A 20453-nucleotide genomic window follows, 5' to 3' on the forward strand; every position below is an offset into this window, starting at 1 on the left:
GTTGCGGAGCATGGGCTCTAGGCGCGTGGGCTTCAGTAGTTGTGGCTCGCGGCCCCTAGAGCACAGGCTCAGTAGTTGTGGCACATGGGCTTAGTTGCTCCACAGCATGTGGGATCTTCCTGGACCAGGGATCGAACCTGTGTCCCCTGCACTCGCAGGCAGATTCTTAACCACTGTGCCACCAGGGAAGTCCCTATGATTTCATTTAAATTATGATTTAAAATATGTAAAACTAGTTGAGGATAATAGAAACCAAAACAGTGATTACTTAGTGGGGACAAGGAGGTGAGAGGTTAGGAAGATGAGGTGGGGCGGGTGCATTGACTGGAAGGAGGATGCGGGAGACTTCAGGAATAAGGGACGTGTTTTGTATCTTGACCTAAAGCTGGTTGGTTGTTACATGGATTTATGCATATGGAAAAATTCAGCAAACTGTATACTGAAGATTTATATATGTTAGGAATGTTAAACCTCAATTAAAATAATTTTTTAAATCCATGATTCATAGTGATACTGAAAAAAATAGGTGGGAGGTAAAGATGAAAATCTCTTTTTTTTTCATAATAATGTCAGCTACTAAATATAGAAGAAATAACAGAGTTAGAAAAACACCATTTTGTAAGCAATAATGTTTACAAAATGAATTCAGGCAAGGATCTTCAATGGAGTCCAAAAACATTGTGTGAAAGTTTGTTAGGAAACAAGATATTCATAGATGACTTACTAAGTTGAAAAGGAGAGATGATTAATTATAATGAGGGAATTTGGACAACATGTGAGGCAAAGTAATCAAACTTAGCATTAGGAACAATAGACAAATTGGCATCTTGAGTTTCTTGATGTGATTTGAGGATTACACAACAGCTATATAGCTTTCTTGCCAGAAATGCTTAATCTGGATCTAATCATGAGAAAATAATCAGAAAATACAGATTGTGGGACATTCCACAAAACAACTGGCCTGGACTCCTCAAAATGTTAATGTCGTGAAAGACAAAAAGGGGTTAAAAGACCATTCTAAACTGAAGCAGACTACTGAGGCAGGACCAAAAATATGCAATGTGTCATCATTGATTGGAAACAGACGGTGGAGCTGTAAATGACATTTTGGGATAACTGTGGATAAATTAAAACCGACCAAGGACTTTCCTGGTGGAACAGTGGTTAAGACTCCACACTCCCAATGCAGGGGCCCGGGTTTGATCCCTGGTCAGGGAACTAGATCCTGCATGCCACAACTAAAGATCCCACGTGCCGCAACTAAGACCTGGCACAGCAAAATAAATAAATAAATACTTTAAGAAAAAAACTGACTATATATTAGATAATATTATTGCATAAATGTTAGATTTTGGGGGTTGAATAACGGTATTGTGGTTATGTTGGAGAATATACTTGCTCACATGCTGATACATATTCTTATAAAATATATGACATCAGGGCTGAAACTGGATGTCAGCAATCTCGTTTCAAATAGGTTGGCAAAGGAAAAACACACACAACCAAAAATAACTAAATAAATTAAAAAAAAAAAGATCAGGAAGATTTAAGCTCACAACTCATGATTATGAAACCATGAAAAACGAAACCAGAATAAAAGTAGAACAATATCTTTAAAGTGCTGAGGGAGGGAATTCCCTGGCGGTCCAGTGGTTAGGATTCACTGCTTTCACTGACGGGACCCAGGTTCAATCCCTGGTCTGGGAACTAAGATCCCGCAAGCCAATTAAAAAAAAAAATGCTGAGAGAAAAATAACAGTCAGCCTTGGAACTCTATACCCAGTGAAAATATACATCAAGAACTGGGGCAAAAATAAAGACATCAATCAACAAAAAACTGACAATTTACAACAGATCCTCACGAGAGTAACCTCTAAAAGATATCCTTCAGGAAGAAAGATGATTCCAGAAGGAAGGTCTTCTGGAATGCAAGAAGGAATAGAGATAAATTTGTGGGCAAATCTAAATGAACATTGACTTTATAAAACAATGACAGTGTCAGTACTTATAACACTAATATTTAAGATGGGAGGGTGAGTGTGGTATATCAATTGCAAAGACTGACCCAATTCTTCACCCCTCCATGTCCACAGCCTTTGTAATGTGACTTTATTTTTATTTTTAAAAATATTTATTTTATTTATTTTCCTTTTTAAAATTTATTTATTTATTTATTTATTTTTGGCTGTGTCAGGCCTTAGTTGCAGCACACGGGATCTTCGTTGACGCATGCGGGATCTTTTTTTTCCTTACAGCGAACGGTCGGCTCAGGTTTTTCTCCAGTTGCGGTGCGTGGGCTCCAGGGCGCGTGGGCTCTGCAGTTTGCGGCACGCAGGCTCTCTCGTCGAGGCGCTTCCGGCATGTCGGTTTAGCTGCCCTGCTGCATGTCGGATCTTAGTTCTCCGACCAGGGATCGAACCCTCGTCCCCTGCATTGGAAGGCGGATTCTTTACCACTAGGACCACGAGGGGAGTCCCTGTAATGTGACTTTAATACGGAGATAGAATCTATTTCCCTACCTCTTGAATCCAGGCTGGCCTTGTGACTTGCTTTGGCCCAGGAATGTGATGAAAGAGATGGTGTGCTAATTTCTAGCTGAGGCTTCAAACAGCCTTGCATGCTTCCACTCTCTTGGCTCCCTGTCACCAGGAGAGCATGCCTGAGCTAGCCTGCTGGAATGGCAGAAGGAGGGCACTGCCATCCCATCTAAGGCCATCCTCGGGCAGCCAGCCTGTCTGTATACACATGACCGAGCCCAGCTGAGATCAGATCTGTAGCACCATCCAGCTGACCCAGAGATTCATGGAGAATAAGACATAGTTATTGTTTTAAACCACTAAATTTTAGAGTGGTTTGCTACACAACAATAGCTAGCTGATATAGGAGTGATTGAAGTTAAAGGATTCTGAGGTCCTTAATTTCTTTGTAGGAATGAAATTGATTAACTTTAGAGTTTCAGTTAAACATGCTTTAAGCTAACTCAGCTTGTTAAAATATTAACAATAACCACTAAAAAGAATAGAAACAGGGTATGTATGTTTCAAACTCATAAAGTGAAAAAAAGAAATTTAATAAAATTTATTAATTAATCCAAAAGAAAACAGAAAAGTGGAGGGAGGCAAAAAAAAAGAAAGCACAAGACTAAATGGTAAAAATATATTAGTGTGATGGACAATTTTATGGATCAGTTTGACTGGGCCTGGGGATGCCCAGATAGTTGGTTAAACATGGTGTCTGTGATGGTTTTTCCAGAAGAGATTAGCATTTGAATTGGTGGACTGAGTAAAGAAGAGTGCCCTCCCCAGTGTGGGTGGGCATCATGCAATGTGCTGAGGGCATGAATAGAACAAAAAGGCAGAGGACAGGTGAGCTGGCTCTCCCTGCCTGAGTGCTGAGCTGGGACACAGGTCTTCTCCTGCCCTCAGCACCCCTGGCTCTCAGGTCTTCAGACTGGGAATGGAATCTACAGCATTGTTCTCTGTCTCTCAGGCCTTCTAACTATATACCAGCTTTCCTGGGTCACCAGCTTGCAAACAACAGGTCATGGGACTTCTCCGTCTCCATAAATGCAGGAGCCAATTCCTTACAATAAATATCATTATTTATCCAATTGGAGATATAGATAGATATGTATATCTATATCTATATCTATACCTATATCTATCTCCTATTGGTTCTGTGTCTCTGGAGAACCCTGAGTAATACAGAGTTTGGTACCAAGAGTGGTTCTAGAAAATCAAAACTTTAAGGATGAGTTTTCTGAATTGGTCCTAGGGGTTCTGGAATTGGCTCTCTAATCTGATTAGATTTAAAGACCCTCATGACTCTATTTCCAGTAGTAAACAGAGCACCGATAGTCTATGATATGATCTGGCCACAGAGATACGCAAAATATCTGCCTTGGATACTCTTAATCATTTCAACCATTTGTAAAAGGCAAGAAGCTGGGAGGAACATTTTTAGAAAACTAACTGTTGTTTGTCTGACATTAAGCTTTTGATTGCCAAGACATCCATCTCAAATAAACGCATTGCCAGTTGTATGACACAGCTACTAGTAAAGCAACTAGATAAGAAACCGAGCTGCCCCACCCATGAGGTATGTTCCCTTTTAGAAAGCCCTAGGCAACCTAGGTAACTGACTACTCCAACGACCCTGCTTTTCTCTTCCCCTGCACTAATTCCTGCTCTTATGTTTTAAATTCACAAATAAAGAATAAAACTCTGAAAACCTCAGACCCCAATAAAGGCAGAGTCCCAGGTCCACACTCTCTCTTTCTACCCCTGACCATGCTGTATAGCCCTTGGGCCTGCCAGGTACCCTCCACGACCTGTGAGTAATAAATCCTTTTTTCAAAGTACTCTGATGGTTGTTGCTGAAGTGCATCTTGCAGTCATAATAAGAAACGCAAGGGCTGGTCCAGCCACAACACTGGCTCTGCGCTCACTACAAGTAGTATGGGCCTAGGTGAGTACCTCAGGCACTTCTAGCTAATAGCATCATTATAGGCTGAGACTGACAACACAAAAACAAACAAATAAAATAAAGTTGGCTGGTTACTCCTGATGTTGTTGGGCAAAGTGGTAAAAGAAAAGGATAAACTCAGAGATTTAAATTCCCTTCTCAAGTGCATATGGAACATTCTCCAAAATAAATCATATTTTAGGCCACAAAACAAGTCTTAAAATTTTTAAGAAGACTGAAATCACACTAAGTGTCTTTTTTGACCACAGTGGAATGAAACTAGAAATGAATAGCAAAAGGAAAACTGGAAAATTCACACATATGTGGAAATTAAACACACTCTTGAACAACCAATGGGTCAAAGAAGAAATCACAAGGAACTTAAAAAATATCTTGAGACAAATGAAAATGAAAACACAACATACTAAAACTTACGGTTTGCAGCAAAAGCGTACTAAAAGGAAAGTTTATAGTAGTAGATGCCTACACTAAAAAAGAACTCAAATCAACAACCTAACTTTATACTTCAAGGAAGCAGTAAAAGAAGAACAAACTAGGGACTTCCCTGGTGGTCCAGTGGTTAAGACTTCGCCTTCCAACGCAGGGGTTGTGGGTTCAATCCCTGGTCAGAGAGCTAAGATCCCACGTGCCTTGTGGACCAAAAAAACAAAAACAATAACAAAAAAACCACCAAAACATAAAACAGAAGCAATATTGTAACAAATTCAATAAAGACTTTAAGAATGGTCCACATCAGAAAAATCTTAAAAAAAAAAAAACTAAGACTAAAGTTAGCAGAAGGAAGAAACTAATAAAGATTAGAGCAGAAATAAATAAAACAGAGAATAGATAAACAATAGAAAAAAATCAATGAAACTAATAGTTGGGCTTTTTTAGTTTGGTCAATGAGATTAAAGAAGGAAAGAGAGAAGGAAGAAACCATACTATAAACATACACACACAATTTTGGTGGTTAAACAGGAATTATATTTATCAAACTCACTGTACACTTTAAATGGGTGAATTTATTTATCTAAAAGTACACTTTAATAAAGTTGATTTTATAAAATGCCCAAAAGCCAGGTTTTTTTTATTGGAGTAGTAAAACTGACAAACCTCTGGAAACACAATCAAGAGAAAAGGAGAGGATACAAATAAGCAATTCCAGGAATGAAAAAGAGACCATAACTACAGATAAAACAGGGATTTTTAAATAAAATAAAAATATTTGAACAACTTAATGGCAAAAAAGATAAACTTTTAGAAAAGCCTAACTTAAAAAAATTCAAGAAGAGATAGAAAAACTGAATATCCCCTAAAACCAGTCAAAACACACACTATACAACAATAATCCCAGTTTAACAGGTGAATGTAACTAAACATTCAAGGAGCACAAACTCTTCCAAGGGTAGGGAAAATCATTAAGTTGCGTAAATCCCAGGAATGCAAGTGTTCTTTAACATTAGAAAATTTATCAATGTAATTTACCACATTAACAGATTAGAGAAAACCATACAATCATCTCAAAAGATGCAGATTTTACTACTGTTCATTAAAAAAAAAACTTTTTTTTAAATAAAAGATTAAAAGTCACATGTTATATTCATCATTTTATTGGGCTACACCACCATAAAGCTTACATGATGGACAGGTCATATAAACAGCTATACCAATACCTAATAGTCATACAGCACTTGATAGCTTACAAATCACTCTGCACCCATTATCTACCTAATCTAGCCACTCTCAAGGAGGTATGACATTTTAAAATATGTATAAATGAGGAAACAGATTTAAAAGGATGACGTGATTTGTCCCAAATCCCAATTATTTTCCTTCTTTATTTTGTTGGTTCTCTGTGATATCCACACATAGATAATACATAATAGGAAAAAAACACAAAATTCTGAATCTAATTCTCCAGTGGTTCTCACATGTTCTTGGAGCAAAGATACAAATAAAAATGTTTAACCTCATAGTTTATATTCTTAGTCATATCTATCCTTCCTTCTTGAATTTGTAAACTATAATTAAATGCTGGTATTTCCTCAACTTAAAAACTATAGTTCCCTCAAAGCTAGATGACACTTGCAGCCTGATAGTTTCTACCTTCCAACTAGGCAATGTATCTTTGGGGAACAAGTGAGCATTCCTCTTGGTCCTTACTTGGTTACAAATGCCCGGTGTAAGCTACAAACCTTTGATGCAACTTGACCTGCCATTTCAGTGTCAGATGGAGGATGTCATGGGAAAGATGGAGTGGTGATTTCCCCTATTTCTCTAAGTATAGCTAAAACCCCTGGACGTTCTATAGAAAACAACATAAGATTCTGAAAGGTGGAGAGAATACAGACAGGCTGGGGACCTCTGGACCCGAAGAACAACACAGGGCTCCTTGGCTTTTCTTTTTGCTTCATTTGTCCCAGACTGGGTTCTGAAGAAGCAGGCAATCCAGAAACACCAACAAGCACAGACCAAAAAAAACCCAAAAAAGCCCAAGAAAAGTCTGCTCTTTCTAGTCAAAGGACTAGGAAAAGAGCAGCTTAGCAAGACAGAAAACTTTTAGACAAGAACCACCCTACTCCGGCCAGAGACCATGGAAAAACACTGTGGTCTTATCAACAACCAACAAAGGCCAAGTGGGGAGCCTACACATCCACCCTCACAGGCTGTAATGAGGCTCCTCAATGCCCCATCCCCACCCTGAGTGGTGTCAGAGAAGGTCAAGTGGGGGACAGGACTGTCCAAGCCAACCCCTCCCCCATCCCACCCCAGCAGTGTCACCAGGGACCCTCTGGGGAGACTAGGCTTCCAAACCTACCCGGGGACAAGACGTCTCTCCCCTTCCTTAATGGTGTGGTGTCAGTGGAGGCCACGTGGGGAGCTGGAACTCCTCCCCACCCCCAGCCCAGCAGTACTGAGGATCCCTGTCCCACGTGTCAACAGAGGCCAATGATGGGCCGGGACTTCCAACACCAACGTATAGTCATAAGGCAGTGTCCCCCCAACCCTTTCCACCAGAGCAGTGTCAGAGGAAGGCTGCCCAGACAGAAGCTCCAAACAGAGTCAGAGCCTCATAATACTCAAAATGTCCAGATTTCAATGGAAAATCACTCATCACACAAAGAACCAGGAAAATCTCAACCTGAGTGAGATGATCCACAGATGCCAACACTGACATGGCACAGATGTGCGAATTACCTGACAAGGATTTTAAAACAGTCATTGTAACAATGCCTCGGTGAGCAATTACGAACACACTTGACACAAATTTAAAAAATAGAAGTCTCAGCAGAGAAATAGAATAGAGAATCAAATGCAAGTGAAAAATACAATAACTGACATAAAACCCAATAATGGGCTCAAATAGTAGAATGGAAGGGACAGAGGAACCAGTGAACTTGAAGACAGAACAATAGAAAATACCCAATCCGAACAACAAAGAGAAAATTGCTATGGACTGAACTGTGTCCCCCAAATTTATATGTTGAAGCCCTAACCCCCAATATGACTGTATTTAGAGATGGGGTTTTTAGAAGGTAATTAGGTTAAATGAGGTTATAAGTATGGGGTCTTAATGTGATAAGACTGGTAGACTTCTAAGAAAAGGGAGAAAGAATTCTCTCTCTCCACACCCATGCACTGAGGGAAGGCCGTAAGAACACAGCAGGAAGGTGGCCACCTGCAAGCCAGGAAGAGAGCTCCTACCAGAAACCAAATCAGCTGGCCCCTTGAAACCAAATCATCTTGGCCTTCCCAGCTCCAGAGCTGTGAGAATTAAATCTCTGTTGTTTGAGCCACCCAGCCTATGGTACAGGCACACCTCAGAGATATTGTGGGTTCAGTTCCAGAAAGCCACAATAAAGTGAACATCGCAACAGTGAGTCACATACTGTTTTTGGTTTCCCAGTGCATATAAAAGTTATCTTTATACTGTAGTCTATCAAGTGTGCAATGGTATTATGTCTAAAAAACAAGTATGTACCTTGATTTAAAAATACTTTATTGCTAAAAGATGCTAACTTTCAGCGAATCATACTAGTAACATCAAAGACCACTGTTCACAGATCACCATAACACATATAATAATAATGAAAAAGTTTGAAATATTGAGAGAATTACCAAAATATGACACAGAGACACGAACTGAGCAAATGCTGCTGGAAAAATGGCGCCAATAGAGTTGCTCAACTGTGGGTTGCCACAAACCTTAAATTTGTAAAACAAAAAAAAAACTATCCCACAATACCTGCAAAGCGCAATAAAATGAAACACAATAAAACGAGGTCTGCCTGTATTTTGTTTTGGAACCCAAACAGATTAAGACAGGTTTTGGTACCTAGAAGAGGGATGCTGCTCTAACAAATACCTAAGAATGTGGAAGTAGCTTTGGAACTGGGTTACGGATAGAGGCTGGAAGAGTTTTGAGGTGCCTCCTAGAAATATGGGTATTAAAGGCCATTCTGGTGAGGTCTCAGACCTCAGAAATGAGGAACACATCGTTGGAAACGGGAAGAAAGGCAATCCTTGTTGTAAAGTGGCAAAGAACTTCACTGCACTGTGTTCCAATGTTCTGTGGAATGTAGAACGTGTGAGCAATGAAACTGGATGTTCAACAGAGGAGATTTCCAAGCAAAGTATTGAAGGCACAGCTTGGGTCCTCCTTACTGATTAGAGCAAAATTCGAGAGGAGAGGGACTTCCCTCATGGCACAGTGGTTAAGAATCCGCCTGCCAGTGCAGGGGATACTGGTTTGAGCCCTGGTCCAGGAAGATCCCATATGCTGCAGAGCAACTAAGCCTGTGTGCCACAACTACTGAGCCCGTGCGCCACAACTACTGAAGCCCACGTGTCTAGAGCCCACGTTCAGCAACGAGAAGCCACCGCAATGAGTAGCCTGTGCACCTCAACGAAGAATAGCCCCCACTCGCCACAACTAGAGAAAGCCTGTGCACAGCAACAAAGACCCAACCCAGCCAAGAAAAAAAAAATTCGAGAGGAGAGAGATGAATGAAAAAGGAATTGTTAACCCAAAAGGAACTAGAACTTGGAGGTTTGGTAAATTCTATCCATGTTGCAAAACACGAGAAAACTTGTTCTGAAGAGAACACTAAGGGCGAGGCTGAGCAACCATTTGATAAAGAGATCATGGGTGTGACTCATAGATTTAATCAGCCATCTCAGCAGAAGCCAGGGACAGAAATGGGACTATACCAGCAGAAACACAGCCAGCTGGGATTAAAGGGGATAGAAAAACCAGACAAATGAAGGAAAGCTGTTGGACTTCTTAGATCCTATAGGGCCAGACAATAGAGCTTATTCAGCTGCAAACGTGCGCCGTGCTTCAAGAAAGGGAAGAATGACTCTGAAGTCGACTCAGAGATCTTGAGGCTGCCTCCTCAGCTTCAAAGGGTGGGGACATCACCTTGGTTTCAACAGGCCAGACAGCCTCCAGCCACAGTTTGGAGGAAGGGCTGCCCAGCAGAGCTTGGCAGCAGGATGGCTGCACTAGCAGGTCTGGAAGGTGGGACACAATGCTAGAGAGGTTTATCCTCACCTGAAGATCTCATGGAGTTTGCTTTGCTAGGTTTTGGGCTTGCTTGGGATCCATCACCCCTTCCTTCTTTCCTACTTCTCCCTTTTGGAGTGAGAACGTCTACCTTATGCTGTCCCACAATCGAATTTTGGAAGCACATCACCTATCTGGTGTCACAGGTTCACAGCTGGACATGAATTTTGCCTCAGGATGAATGATACTTCAAGTCTCACCCATATCTCATTTATGTGATATTTAGATGAGACTTTGAACTTGACTTTAGAGTTGATGCTGCAATAAGTTAAGACTTTGGAGGTTGTTGGGAGGGAGTGGATGTATTTTGCGCATGAGAACATGAATTTGGGGGCCAGGGACTGAAATGCTATGGACTGAATTATATCCCACCAAAATTCATATGTTGAAGTGCTAACTTCCAATGAGACTGTATTTGGAGATAAGGTTTTTCAGAGTAAATTAAGGCTACATGAGGTCATAAGGCTGGATTCCTAAGCGGATAGGACTGGTGGTTTTACAAGAGGAAGACAGCAAGCGCTTTCTCTCTTTCCATGCTCAGGCACCAAGAAAAGGCCACATAAGGACACAGCAAGAAGGCAGCCACCTGCAAGCCAGGAAGAGAGCCCTCATCAGAGACCAAGGCCGACACATTGATCTTGGACTTCCAGCCTCCAAAACTGTGAGAAATTAATCTCTGTTGTTTGAGTCACCCAGGCTATGGCACTTTGCTAGGGCAACCCATGCAGACTAAGATAAAAACGTACCGAAGAGTAAGTAAACAGAGTCTCAGGAACCTGTGAGACTAAAGATCTAACATTTGTTAGGAGGGGTGGGGGTGGGGGCTGAAAATGTATTCAAAGAAATGGTGGCTGAGAATCCCCCAAATCTGGCAAAAGACACACACCTACAGCCTCAAGAAGCACAGAAAGCAGGATAAACTGAAAGAAATGCACACTAAAACATCACAGTCAAACTTGTAACCACTAAAAACACAGTACTCAAAATGTTTGCAAAAATAATCTTCAAAGTTTCAGTGAAAAAAAACAAATATAAAGATGTCACCTGCCTCTATTCAAGAGTAAAATGATGAAAGGTAAGGATTTCTAGTGTTTTCAAGTTGTTTACAACCTAATATGCAGCGTCAGTTCAGGTCTACAGCTAAGTTAAACGATGGTATGAAAAAGCCTAGGGTACAAACTACATACAACTGAGGCAAATTTTTATAAATATGCACATTCTCAGGTAACTCAGCTTAAAACAGGTTGAAAGCATCAGAGGTCCCTTCTGTAGTCTCCCTTGCTAGGTTGTCAGTCTTGACCCTTGGAGTTAATGTGATTCTTAGTAGGTAACTTCTCAATGAACATGGTCTAAAAGACCAAAAGTGCAGAAGTGGACTTGCCAGGCCAACATTCCTTGGCTTCAAGGTGGAAACTTTGTGAACAACTAACAAGCCTGACTGATATTTTTCCTGGTTCTTGGTACTCATTTGAGTAGTTATCTCAATCAACATTTCCTGAGTTCATCCCCCAGCTCTTTTTGTCTATTCTTATTATCCACCTCCTAAGTGCTCTGGTATTTAAGACCACAGACAACGTCCCTTCCACTACCACTCTCAACCCTGTACAGGTTCACTGTGAATTGCCAACCTCTTATTTCCACCCTTGCAACTTGCCTAAAAGGACCATTTATCCCTTCAAAACTTCATCTCCTTAGCATTATGAGACCACCTACCCCAGCCAAGACGGCCTCTTTCCATCATGGCACACCCTATTTCTCTTGCAAGGATTTGGTAGCTTACATACACATTAGGGTGTTGGAAATAATTTTCCCCTCTCTCCAGGGAAATACACAACGTCCTCTGTTACTTTAAAAGATGTAAAACCCTTCTTTCACACTCTAAATAAGCTATGTCCCATATCAACAATGACTTCTCAATTAAATCTTTTTTTGTAACACAGTCTTAAATTCCTTTGTAGCCCTCACAGCATGTATAGTAATTGTTCAATAAATGTGTTCTGAATATACTACAGGTACATGACCTTTATCCAGTATGAATTCTCTTTTGCTGGCCAAAGGCTGAATGCTCACTAAAGGCTTTTCCATATTCCTTGGTTTTCCCTCCAGAATGAGTTTTCTGATGTTGAGAAAGGGATGAACTCTGGCTGAAAGCTTTTCCACATTCCTTACACTTATAAGGTTTTTCTCCAGTGTGAGTTTTCTGATGCTTTGTAAGAGATGAGCTCTGGCTGAAAGCTTTTCCACAATCCTTACACTTGTAAGGTTTCTCTCCAGTGTGTGTTCTCTGATGACGAATAAGGGCTGAGCGGTCACTGAAGGCTTTGGCACAATCATTGCATTTGTAGGGTTTCTCCCCAGTGTGAGTTCTCTGGTGTTGAGTCAGGGCTGAACAGTAGCCAAAGGCTTTCCCACATTCATTACACTCATAAGGCCTCTCCCCAGTATGAGTTCTCTGGTGCTGAATAAGGCCTGAACGATCACTAAAAGCTTTCCTGCATTCATTACACTTATAGGGTTTTTCTCCAGTGTGAATGACCTGATGCTGGGTAAGGAATGTGCTTTGGCTGAAGGCCTTCCCACATTCATTACACTCATAAGGTTTCTCTCCAGTATGAATTCGCTGATGTTGAGTGAGGTATGAACTCTGATTAAAGGCCTTCCCACATGCATTGCATTCATAGGGTTTCTCCCCAGTATGGATTATATGATGCCGAATAAGGGCTGAGCGGTGACTGAAGGCTTTCCCACATTCGTGACATTTGTAAGGTTTCTCTCCCGTATGAATTCTCTGGTGTAGAGTAAGGTGTATGCTCTGACTAAAGGCTTTACCACATTCATTACATTCATAGGGTTTTTCTCCTGTGTGAATTCTCTGATGTAAGACAAAAGCTGAGTAGTAACTAAAGGCCTTTTCACACTCATTACACTTCCAAGGCTTCTTTTCTGCACAAATTTTCTCATGTTTCATTAGATCTGAATTTTGTTTCAAGTTCTTTTTAAGTGAATCACAATTGTGCCGTCGTTCTCCTTGCTGCTGAACAAGTAATGTCCTCCGACTAAAATTTCTTCCAAATCCATCACACTGGTAACTTCTCTCCCCAGAAGGTTTCTTCTGAGGGACAACCTCTTGTATTAAATGTTTCTCATGGTTTTCCTGCTGACTCTCTAAAGAATCCTCACATTCACTGGAACTTTCCTTTGGAAATCTCTCTATTAACACCCCGGTGTTAACAGGGGCTGATTCTTCTTCAGAAATGTCCTGCTCTGGAGTTAGCTCCTTGCATTCCGGTCCTGTATCCCAGTCTCAAAGAAACAAAAATACAATGAATCATTTCCTACACTGAGAGAAAAATAATTGCTGTGGTAGAAAAAACAAAACAAACAAAAAATGCTTACAGGGGACTGAGGAACTTGTAAGTTCTCAAAAATAGTCCTGCAACCTTGAGAGAGCATGAGAAAAGAAAGATGACTGGGCAAAGCAGTGCTCAACATTCCTGTATCCAGCAGGGGAGGAAATGAGAAAGAATAACAGAACAAGACTAAACAGAGGTGATGGGGGAAATAGCAGATAAGAAACAGGGTCTGGTGGAGACTGGACTGGGATCTGAAAACGATGGTCTCCCATGCATTGCCCACTGTCACCACCTCACCAGAGCATCATGCCCTGAGAATGTCCATCACTAGCTGATCTTACCACCAATCTTTTCTTGTTCCAATATGTCCCAATCACTGCTAGCAGACTAACCTTTTAAAAGCCTACCTCTTACACAAAAATCTCTGTTGGTTCCACTGTCTCAAGGTGAGACACAAATCCTAGAAGCTAGCATTCAAGGTAGTCCAGATCTACAAATTCAATTAGTAATTAAAAAGCAACTTATCATCTCTGATCGTGCCACACTGAACAAATTGGAAACAGCAAAACAGAACCAACCTTCACAAAAAAATAAGTAGTGTGTGGGGAGGGGAAGGTCAAATTCCCACATGCTCAGATTGGTCCCCAACCTGTCAGGACACCTGCCCCCCAAATTCCAGGCTTCTTAGGAAGAGTTTGGGGGAAAACCCTGCACTGCTAGAAATGTTTAAATATTCTAGGCTTAAATGGTCATTAATATCCATTCCAACCATGACTCTACATGAAATAAATCAATACAATATAACATTCTCAATGACGTATCATAATCAAGGAAGTGGCTAGGATTTTATGGATAAATAGGTAGAAACAGCTTAAAGGCAAATGGACTTTTAGCTAAGGGGAGTGGAAGAATTGAAGCCCCAAACATTTGCAGAAAACACATGGTTAGCGGAGGATAGTCAGAGACTTGCCTGTCTCGTGTTAAGGGTTCAAGTTGAACAGAGAAGATAAAATGACTAGGCAGGTAGGTCTTGAAGGCAGGTAGAGGAATACAGAACTGGCAGAGTAAACAACTCACTGTGGGAAATCTGGCAGTATTATGCTGCCTAATTAGACAAGGATAAGAAAGTATAATTAAAAGCTAAAGAAAGTATAATCAGCTGGTAGTCTACTGCAGTATCCAGTTTGACAGAAGTGATAGGCTCAAATCCATGACATCTTTCAAAAGAAAAGTTAGCAGGACTTAATCATTAGCTATCATTTGCTTAGCGTATAGCCAGGTACTGTTCTAAGCATTCCCTTGGGTTATTTCATTTGATCCTCACAACAACCCTATGAGTTAAGTGCTACCATTACCCGCATTTTACAGTTGGGGAATCTGAGTCACAGAAAGAATAATTAAACTGTTAAAGCTCACAGAGCTAGTAAGTAGTTCAGATTAGCTTTGAACCCAGGAAGAGTGGTTCCAAAGTCTGCACTCTTAACCACTATGCTATGCTACCTCCACTTAGAGAAGAAGGCAAGGGACGACTCAGAGATCAATTTATAGTCATTGTTCTGAGACAAAAAGTCACATTATCCTGCAGAGATAAAATAACATATATGAAAAAACCTGTTTAGAGCCTTGCACCCAAACAAATTATTAACAAACATTAAAATGTTGATTTCATTTCACTTTATTTGGGAAAAAGAATTGGTTTGAAAGGGTGGAAAGTACTGACTTTCTAAAAAATAAAATTATGACTCTATAACAGATCAGCATCCACAGACCTGGAGTATGGCCCAGGAGAAAGGCACTTCACTTCAACCTTTCCATGGGTCTAGCGAAATCTGGAAAGGCTCCTCCACAAGCGTTGCAAAGATTTTTTTCCCACTGACCATCTGGGTTTTACGTTCACTGTTTCCAAAAATCACTCACCTGGACTAGTTGCTTTTGAGACTTCTCTCTCCAGCTCCTCCCCACATTCCAACCGAGAGATTACATCAGGCTTGGAAATTGGAAGCCCTGTTTGTGGAGAAAGAAAAAGGAGTCTGGTAAAGAGCTCAGTGTTAGCTCCTTGGTCTTTAGAAAAGACAGTCAGTATAAGAGAGAGAAAGGTCGGTTCTGGATTTCTCCCTCAAAAGCGCTCAGAAGAAGGTAGGAAAATTGACATGGGGTCTATTTGAGTTCAGAATAATTGAATGACTTGTTTTTACCTCTCCCTATTAAAAGAATAAGCACCCATCTCTTAAGAGGTGTTTTTATTAGAACTTTGTCTCAACATCCTTGGTCAGGGAGTAGGGAAGAAGGACGCTACCACCTAGGCAATTACGATATAAAGGTGTCCACTTCTAACTCTAGAAGGTTTAAACTTATATCCAGAAACAAAAAGAAGAAATTGCCTGCATCAGACCTTACACAGGGATTAAGAATCTTTGAATCTAAGAACCTCAGAGCTCCTAGGAACTGAGGAAGCAAAGGTACCACACTGGGTAAATTCCCACACTGGGTGTGGGCCGGGGTGATGCTTACCCAGCAAGACCAGATTCCTATGCTTCTCAGGCACATCTCCTTGAGGAGCGTTCAGCTGCCCCCACTGGGTGACAGCCTCAGCCATATCCCTGATCATCGACTCCTGAAAAACGGAACACATCAAGTGCTCACCAAGGGACGTCCTTCCAGAAGCCTCTGGGAAGGACTCAAACAGACAGCATAAGAGGAGAAAGACAGGAAGGACAGGAAGGTTAGACAAAACGACCTCTACCGTCCCTTCCAATACTAAGATTCTCTGGTGTATTTGGAGTCACAGACTCGCTCCTTACCTCCACACATCAGAATCGCATGTAACCTGCAAGTGCGAAGGAACACCTGCAGGGTAAAATCTGAAGGTACCAAGTTACTAGTTTATGTGGTGAAAAGTTAAATTATAGAACTACAGAAATCCTTACTATTTGGCAATAGTGGAGATATGGGAAAGTGGAGATATGGGATATCTCCCAATATGGGATATGGGAAAGTGGAGAAAATATAATTATAAATGAAGTATTTTCTTTATGGTATGGTTTTAGAATACAAGAGATTCAAGAAATATGAATTATTTTTCTCTCTCGTTTTCCTTTGAGAATAAAATCAGTCCAATATATTTTCTAAAAATTAAGATGTTTGCTACACATGTCACAGTATATAGATTTGTAAAACAGTATTTCAAGCCCAAATTATCAGAGTTCCGAAAGTGTTCTTGCCATCTCTCCCCAGTCGGTCTGACCACTCTCCCACCCGCCTCCACCATCTACTCTCTAACCCATCATACACTTCTCCTCCTGCATTCTCTGTGCTCCAGTTGCCGGCTGCCCTTTGGCTGCTTGAAATGTATGTTATACTCCCTCCCTTCTGCCCCTTTACACGCATTGCTTCCTGTCCCTGAATGTTCTCCCCTTGCCCCATCCTTTCAGCTATCTTAATCCTACTCACACTTCAGATCTCAGCTCAGGGGTTATCTCCTCAGGGAAGCCTTCCCTGACTCTCTGGGTGGTAGCACCATGTTCCTTCCCTCCTCTTGGGTTATGCACACATCAAGGGGACTTTGTGATTAACGTCTGTCTGTCCCATTAGACGCTAACCTCCAAGAGAGTAGAGGCCAGGTTTAATTTTGCTCAGTGAAGCAGCCCTAGTCTCTGGCACAGAGCAGGAACACTGTGAATATTTGTCAAAGAATTAAAAGAAGGTGAAACACTTGAACAAGAATTAAGTTTAAATGGGGTGTTCTATAAAAGTGTGCCTGGGAACAGAGGTGGGAGGGGAAGAGAAGTGTATCAAACATTGAAAACATTACAGGAGTGTTTACTTTACCTTACCTTAACCTAGATGACAGGCACAAAGTTTAGATCATCTACTAAAATGTAGGGAGAGTGAGCAGGGTGGGTAATGCTCCTGTGAATCTAGAGCTGAATCGGTTTGCTGCTGATAAAACAAATGTCTAATAATTGTTCTAACTCTATTAAAATTTTTTTCTATACAACTTCAATGTAATGGAGTCACATTGAAACAGACCAGTCCCTGGGATGCTAGCAAATGAACCAGTCATGGCTTTCTTTGAAACACCACTTTTGCCATAGCCCCTGAATATATGTGTATATACATATATACATGTATATATGTATACACACACACGTATATATGTATACATATCCTCCAAAACCAAGTGGTAAAATAATTCACATCATGACATAAAGTTAAGAGAACTACCTACTTTGAAAATCCCCTGCTCAAAATAATTTAAATCTTTTTCTAATACTTGAACTATGAAATCACTTCCCTTTTTATTTAAGTTATGGTCCCTTAAGGCCACATGCCTCAGGAGTGCTCAACACAAGCCATGCAATTTGTACAGTCTCTTTTCTTTACAAACAACGCAGCAGTAACAGACTACCTAGCAGTTCCTTTGAGACTTTAGTTCTGAGAAAGCCTCAGCAATCATACTCATTTAAGGAGCTGCTGCTCAGGGTGAGTATGTGGGGGGCTTGAGGGCACGGGGAGACCAATCACGCACTGTCCAGCAGATGCTACTGACTCTCTCTCCTCTTCCCTCTGAAAGAGATCTACCAGTTCACATCAGAATCAGTACTGGTGTTTCTTCCTAGCATTTTGCATGGATTGTCAGCACCTGGATGCTGTGAGGCAGGTCTGAGGTTGACAGGCAGTCCCAATGCCTATACCACGGGGTCTGCCATTCTGCCAGTATCCTAGGCCAGATCCTACAGAAGCATCTTGACTAATCTTCTCTCTCCAATCATTCACAGCATGTTTCATCTCGCTGGGCCTCTAAAAACTTTCATGGGGCCTCACCTGCCTTTGGAATAAGATCCTGTGTGGATTTTTCCTGCGGTCTGGCTACAACACACCTACACTTCCCTCATCACACTCCAGCTCACTCCACAGTGACACACCTTCTCCCTGAAGACCTCTGACTCTCTCATCACTTGGAGACTTCTTGCCAAAGCTGTTCTCCCTCTTGGAATATTCCTATATTCTATTTTCCAACTACCTACTCTCTCTTGTCTCCCAAAATGCAGCTTTTATCCCAGCATTTTACCCCCAAATACTCTAGAGTGATGGAAAACCTCTTCTAAGGTCTTTTATGACTTGTCTGTACTAGTAATTTCTCTATTAAAAAAAAATATATATATATATATTTCTTCTTGCTGTTTAACTATTTTACTTATCTATATCATTTCCTCAGTAAACTTCACAAGGCAGAGGCAACTGGCTTTTATTCCTTTGCATCTCGCCAGGAGGCCAATTACAGCACTGAAGAGCTTGTAAGTGTGCATCTAGCACTAAGCGGATAGAGAAGTGATGCCAGGAGGGAAAGTTTGGTCCATGTGAGGAGCATTTACTATCAGGTTCACCGCTCATCATTTTATTAGGATGAAGCCAGTGGTCTAGGAACCACGGCTGAGCAAGTCCATAACAATGCTAGAAACCATATTCACGTTCTGAGAACAGAAAAAAAGAGAAGAAATTTAAACCCACCTGGGATGCAGGGGTCAGCAGCACAGTGGTCAGGCCATTTTCTTTTGGGTTTCCAGCATGGGGAAGGTCTGAATTCTCAGAAAGTGACCCTACAAGTGGAAATAGGAGCCACAGTGATTACCCTTGCTTGCAGTACACTCACAGAAACTGCCACACACAACTACTTGTCACCTAAGAAGAGTCAACACAGGGAACCAAGGGACAATCCCACAACATCTCTTATACAAGACAGTCATGACCATGGCTGCCTCAGGTTCCTCCTACGCGCTTCTGCCCTTAAACTCCAGTAGAACTCTGCTACGAGATCCTGGACACTTAAATACATATTTCCATTTCTCATCTGCTGAGTGTAGTCAAAATAATCTCAAAGTCTCGGTGTGTCAATCCGTGCCTCAATGAGTCACTCCTGTTCTGTTCCAGGCTCACAGGATGAAAGACTAGTTAAATTCTTTTTGAACACTGGCTTTTCAGATACAAAACTGGCTTTCTCAGAAAAGCAATGGGCCTGTGGGGAAAAAAATCCAAGTACTCTAAACAAATCCTGTGACTTCTCGAATCCTCACTTTCCCCATCTGCCAAATGGGTCTATTTGATAGTCTCCTTCCTCCATAACCGCCTTACGAGGTTCCTGTGAGAACAAAAGAAAGTCATTATCAAAAGCCAAATTGTCAGATCTGGTGATTTGCGGGGGCAAAGGAGGTATGCATCATCCTAAAGACCAGCAGGGCAATGTAGGTAGCGGGCTCCCCTTAAACCCCAACGTGAGACCAACTGGTAGGAATGGGTTCTCTCCCAGAGAAGACGTGATGCTTGTCCTTCCAGAGCTTGCCCCAGCCAGAGGGCAGCCTTTCTCCTTTTTTCTCTCCAGCAGGCGGCATCCCTCTGAAATTCTCACCTCTGCCCTTAGGCTCCATGGCGACTTCCTCCCCGCCGGCGCAAGTGACGACCGTGGGAGAATGGCGCGACGAACGCACTAGGGGCGGGGGGTGCACAGCTCTAGTCCACCCCGAGGCCCGGGAACACGCGCGCGGCTCTATAGCTGGGCAGCCCGGTGTCCTCCACCCGGGGGCCCTCCACCGCCCTCCTTCCGGCCACTCAGACTCAGAAGGACACGCGCTCAGCCCTCCTGGAGCCCAGGCTCGACCTCGCGAACAACACTGTGGAGGCCCGGCCAGCGACAAAGGCATCTAGGAGCCGGCCGGGCCGAGTCGCGCCGGCCCGAACTCGCTAATGAACTACAGCTCCCAGAATCCTCCGCAGGGCGCGGCGCGCGTCACCGGAGGACGCTTCCCAGAGGACCCCGCGGGGCCGCCTCTGCAGCCGGCCCTGGGTCTCTGCGGTGGCGCGCGGCCGTGCTGGGTCTTTAGGAGTGCTCGGCCCCTCGGAGAGCTCTTTCCTGGACGCTCCAGGGGCCGCCCCTTCCTCAGTGTGTACTCTGGCCTTCGACCCCGGAGGACGTGTTCGGCCGCGCCAAACCCCGCCTCGAGAGGGAAATTCACTCCCCGCAACTGTAACTGGCAGAGGGCGGCGCCCCCCTACCCACCCAGGATTCCTCC

General features: G+C 42.3%; 1 protein-coding gene across 1 annotated transcript; it reads right to left on the bottom strand.

The window, feature by feature from the left end:
- Window positions 1-9422: 9422 nt before the first annotated feature.
- LOC118906402 (zinc finger protein 501-like) lies at window positions 9423-20078 on the bottom strand. Its single transcript, XM_036873916.1, has 5 exons — window positions 19793-20078; window positions 18898-18986; window positions 15898-16000; window positions 15304-15390; window positions 9423-13324 (listed from the first exon to the last, which is right to left on the bottom strand). The coding sequence occupies exons 1-5, from the start codon at window positions 19809-19811 to the stop codon at window positions 12057-12059; spliced, it is 1566 nt and encodes a 521-aa protein (XP_036729811.1). The 5' UTR covers window positions 19812-20078; the 3' UTR covers window positions 9423-12056.
- Window positions 20079-20453: the final 375 nt, after the last annotated feature.

Source organism: Balaenoptera musculus, chromosome 13, assembly GCF_009873245.2.
Source record: "Balaenoptera musculus isolate JJ_BM4_2016_0621 chromosome 13, mBalMus1.pri.v3, whole genome shotgun sequence".
Classification (NCBI taxonomy): domain Eukaryota; kingdom Metazoa; phylum Chordata; class Mammalia; order Artiodactyla; family Balaenopteridae; genus Balaenoptera; species Balaenoptera musculus.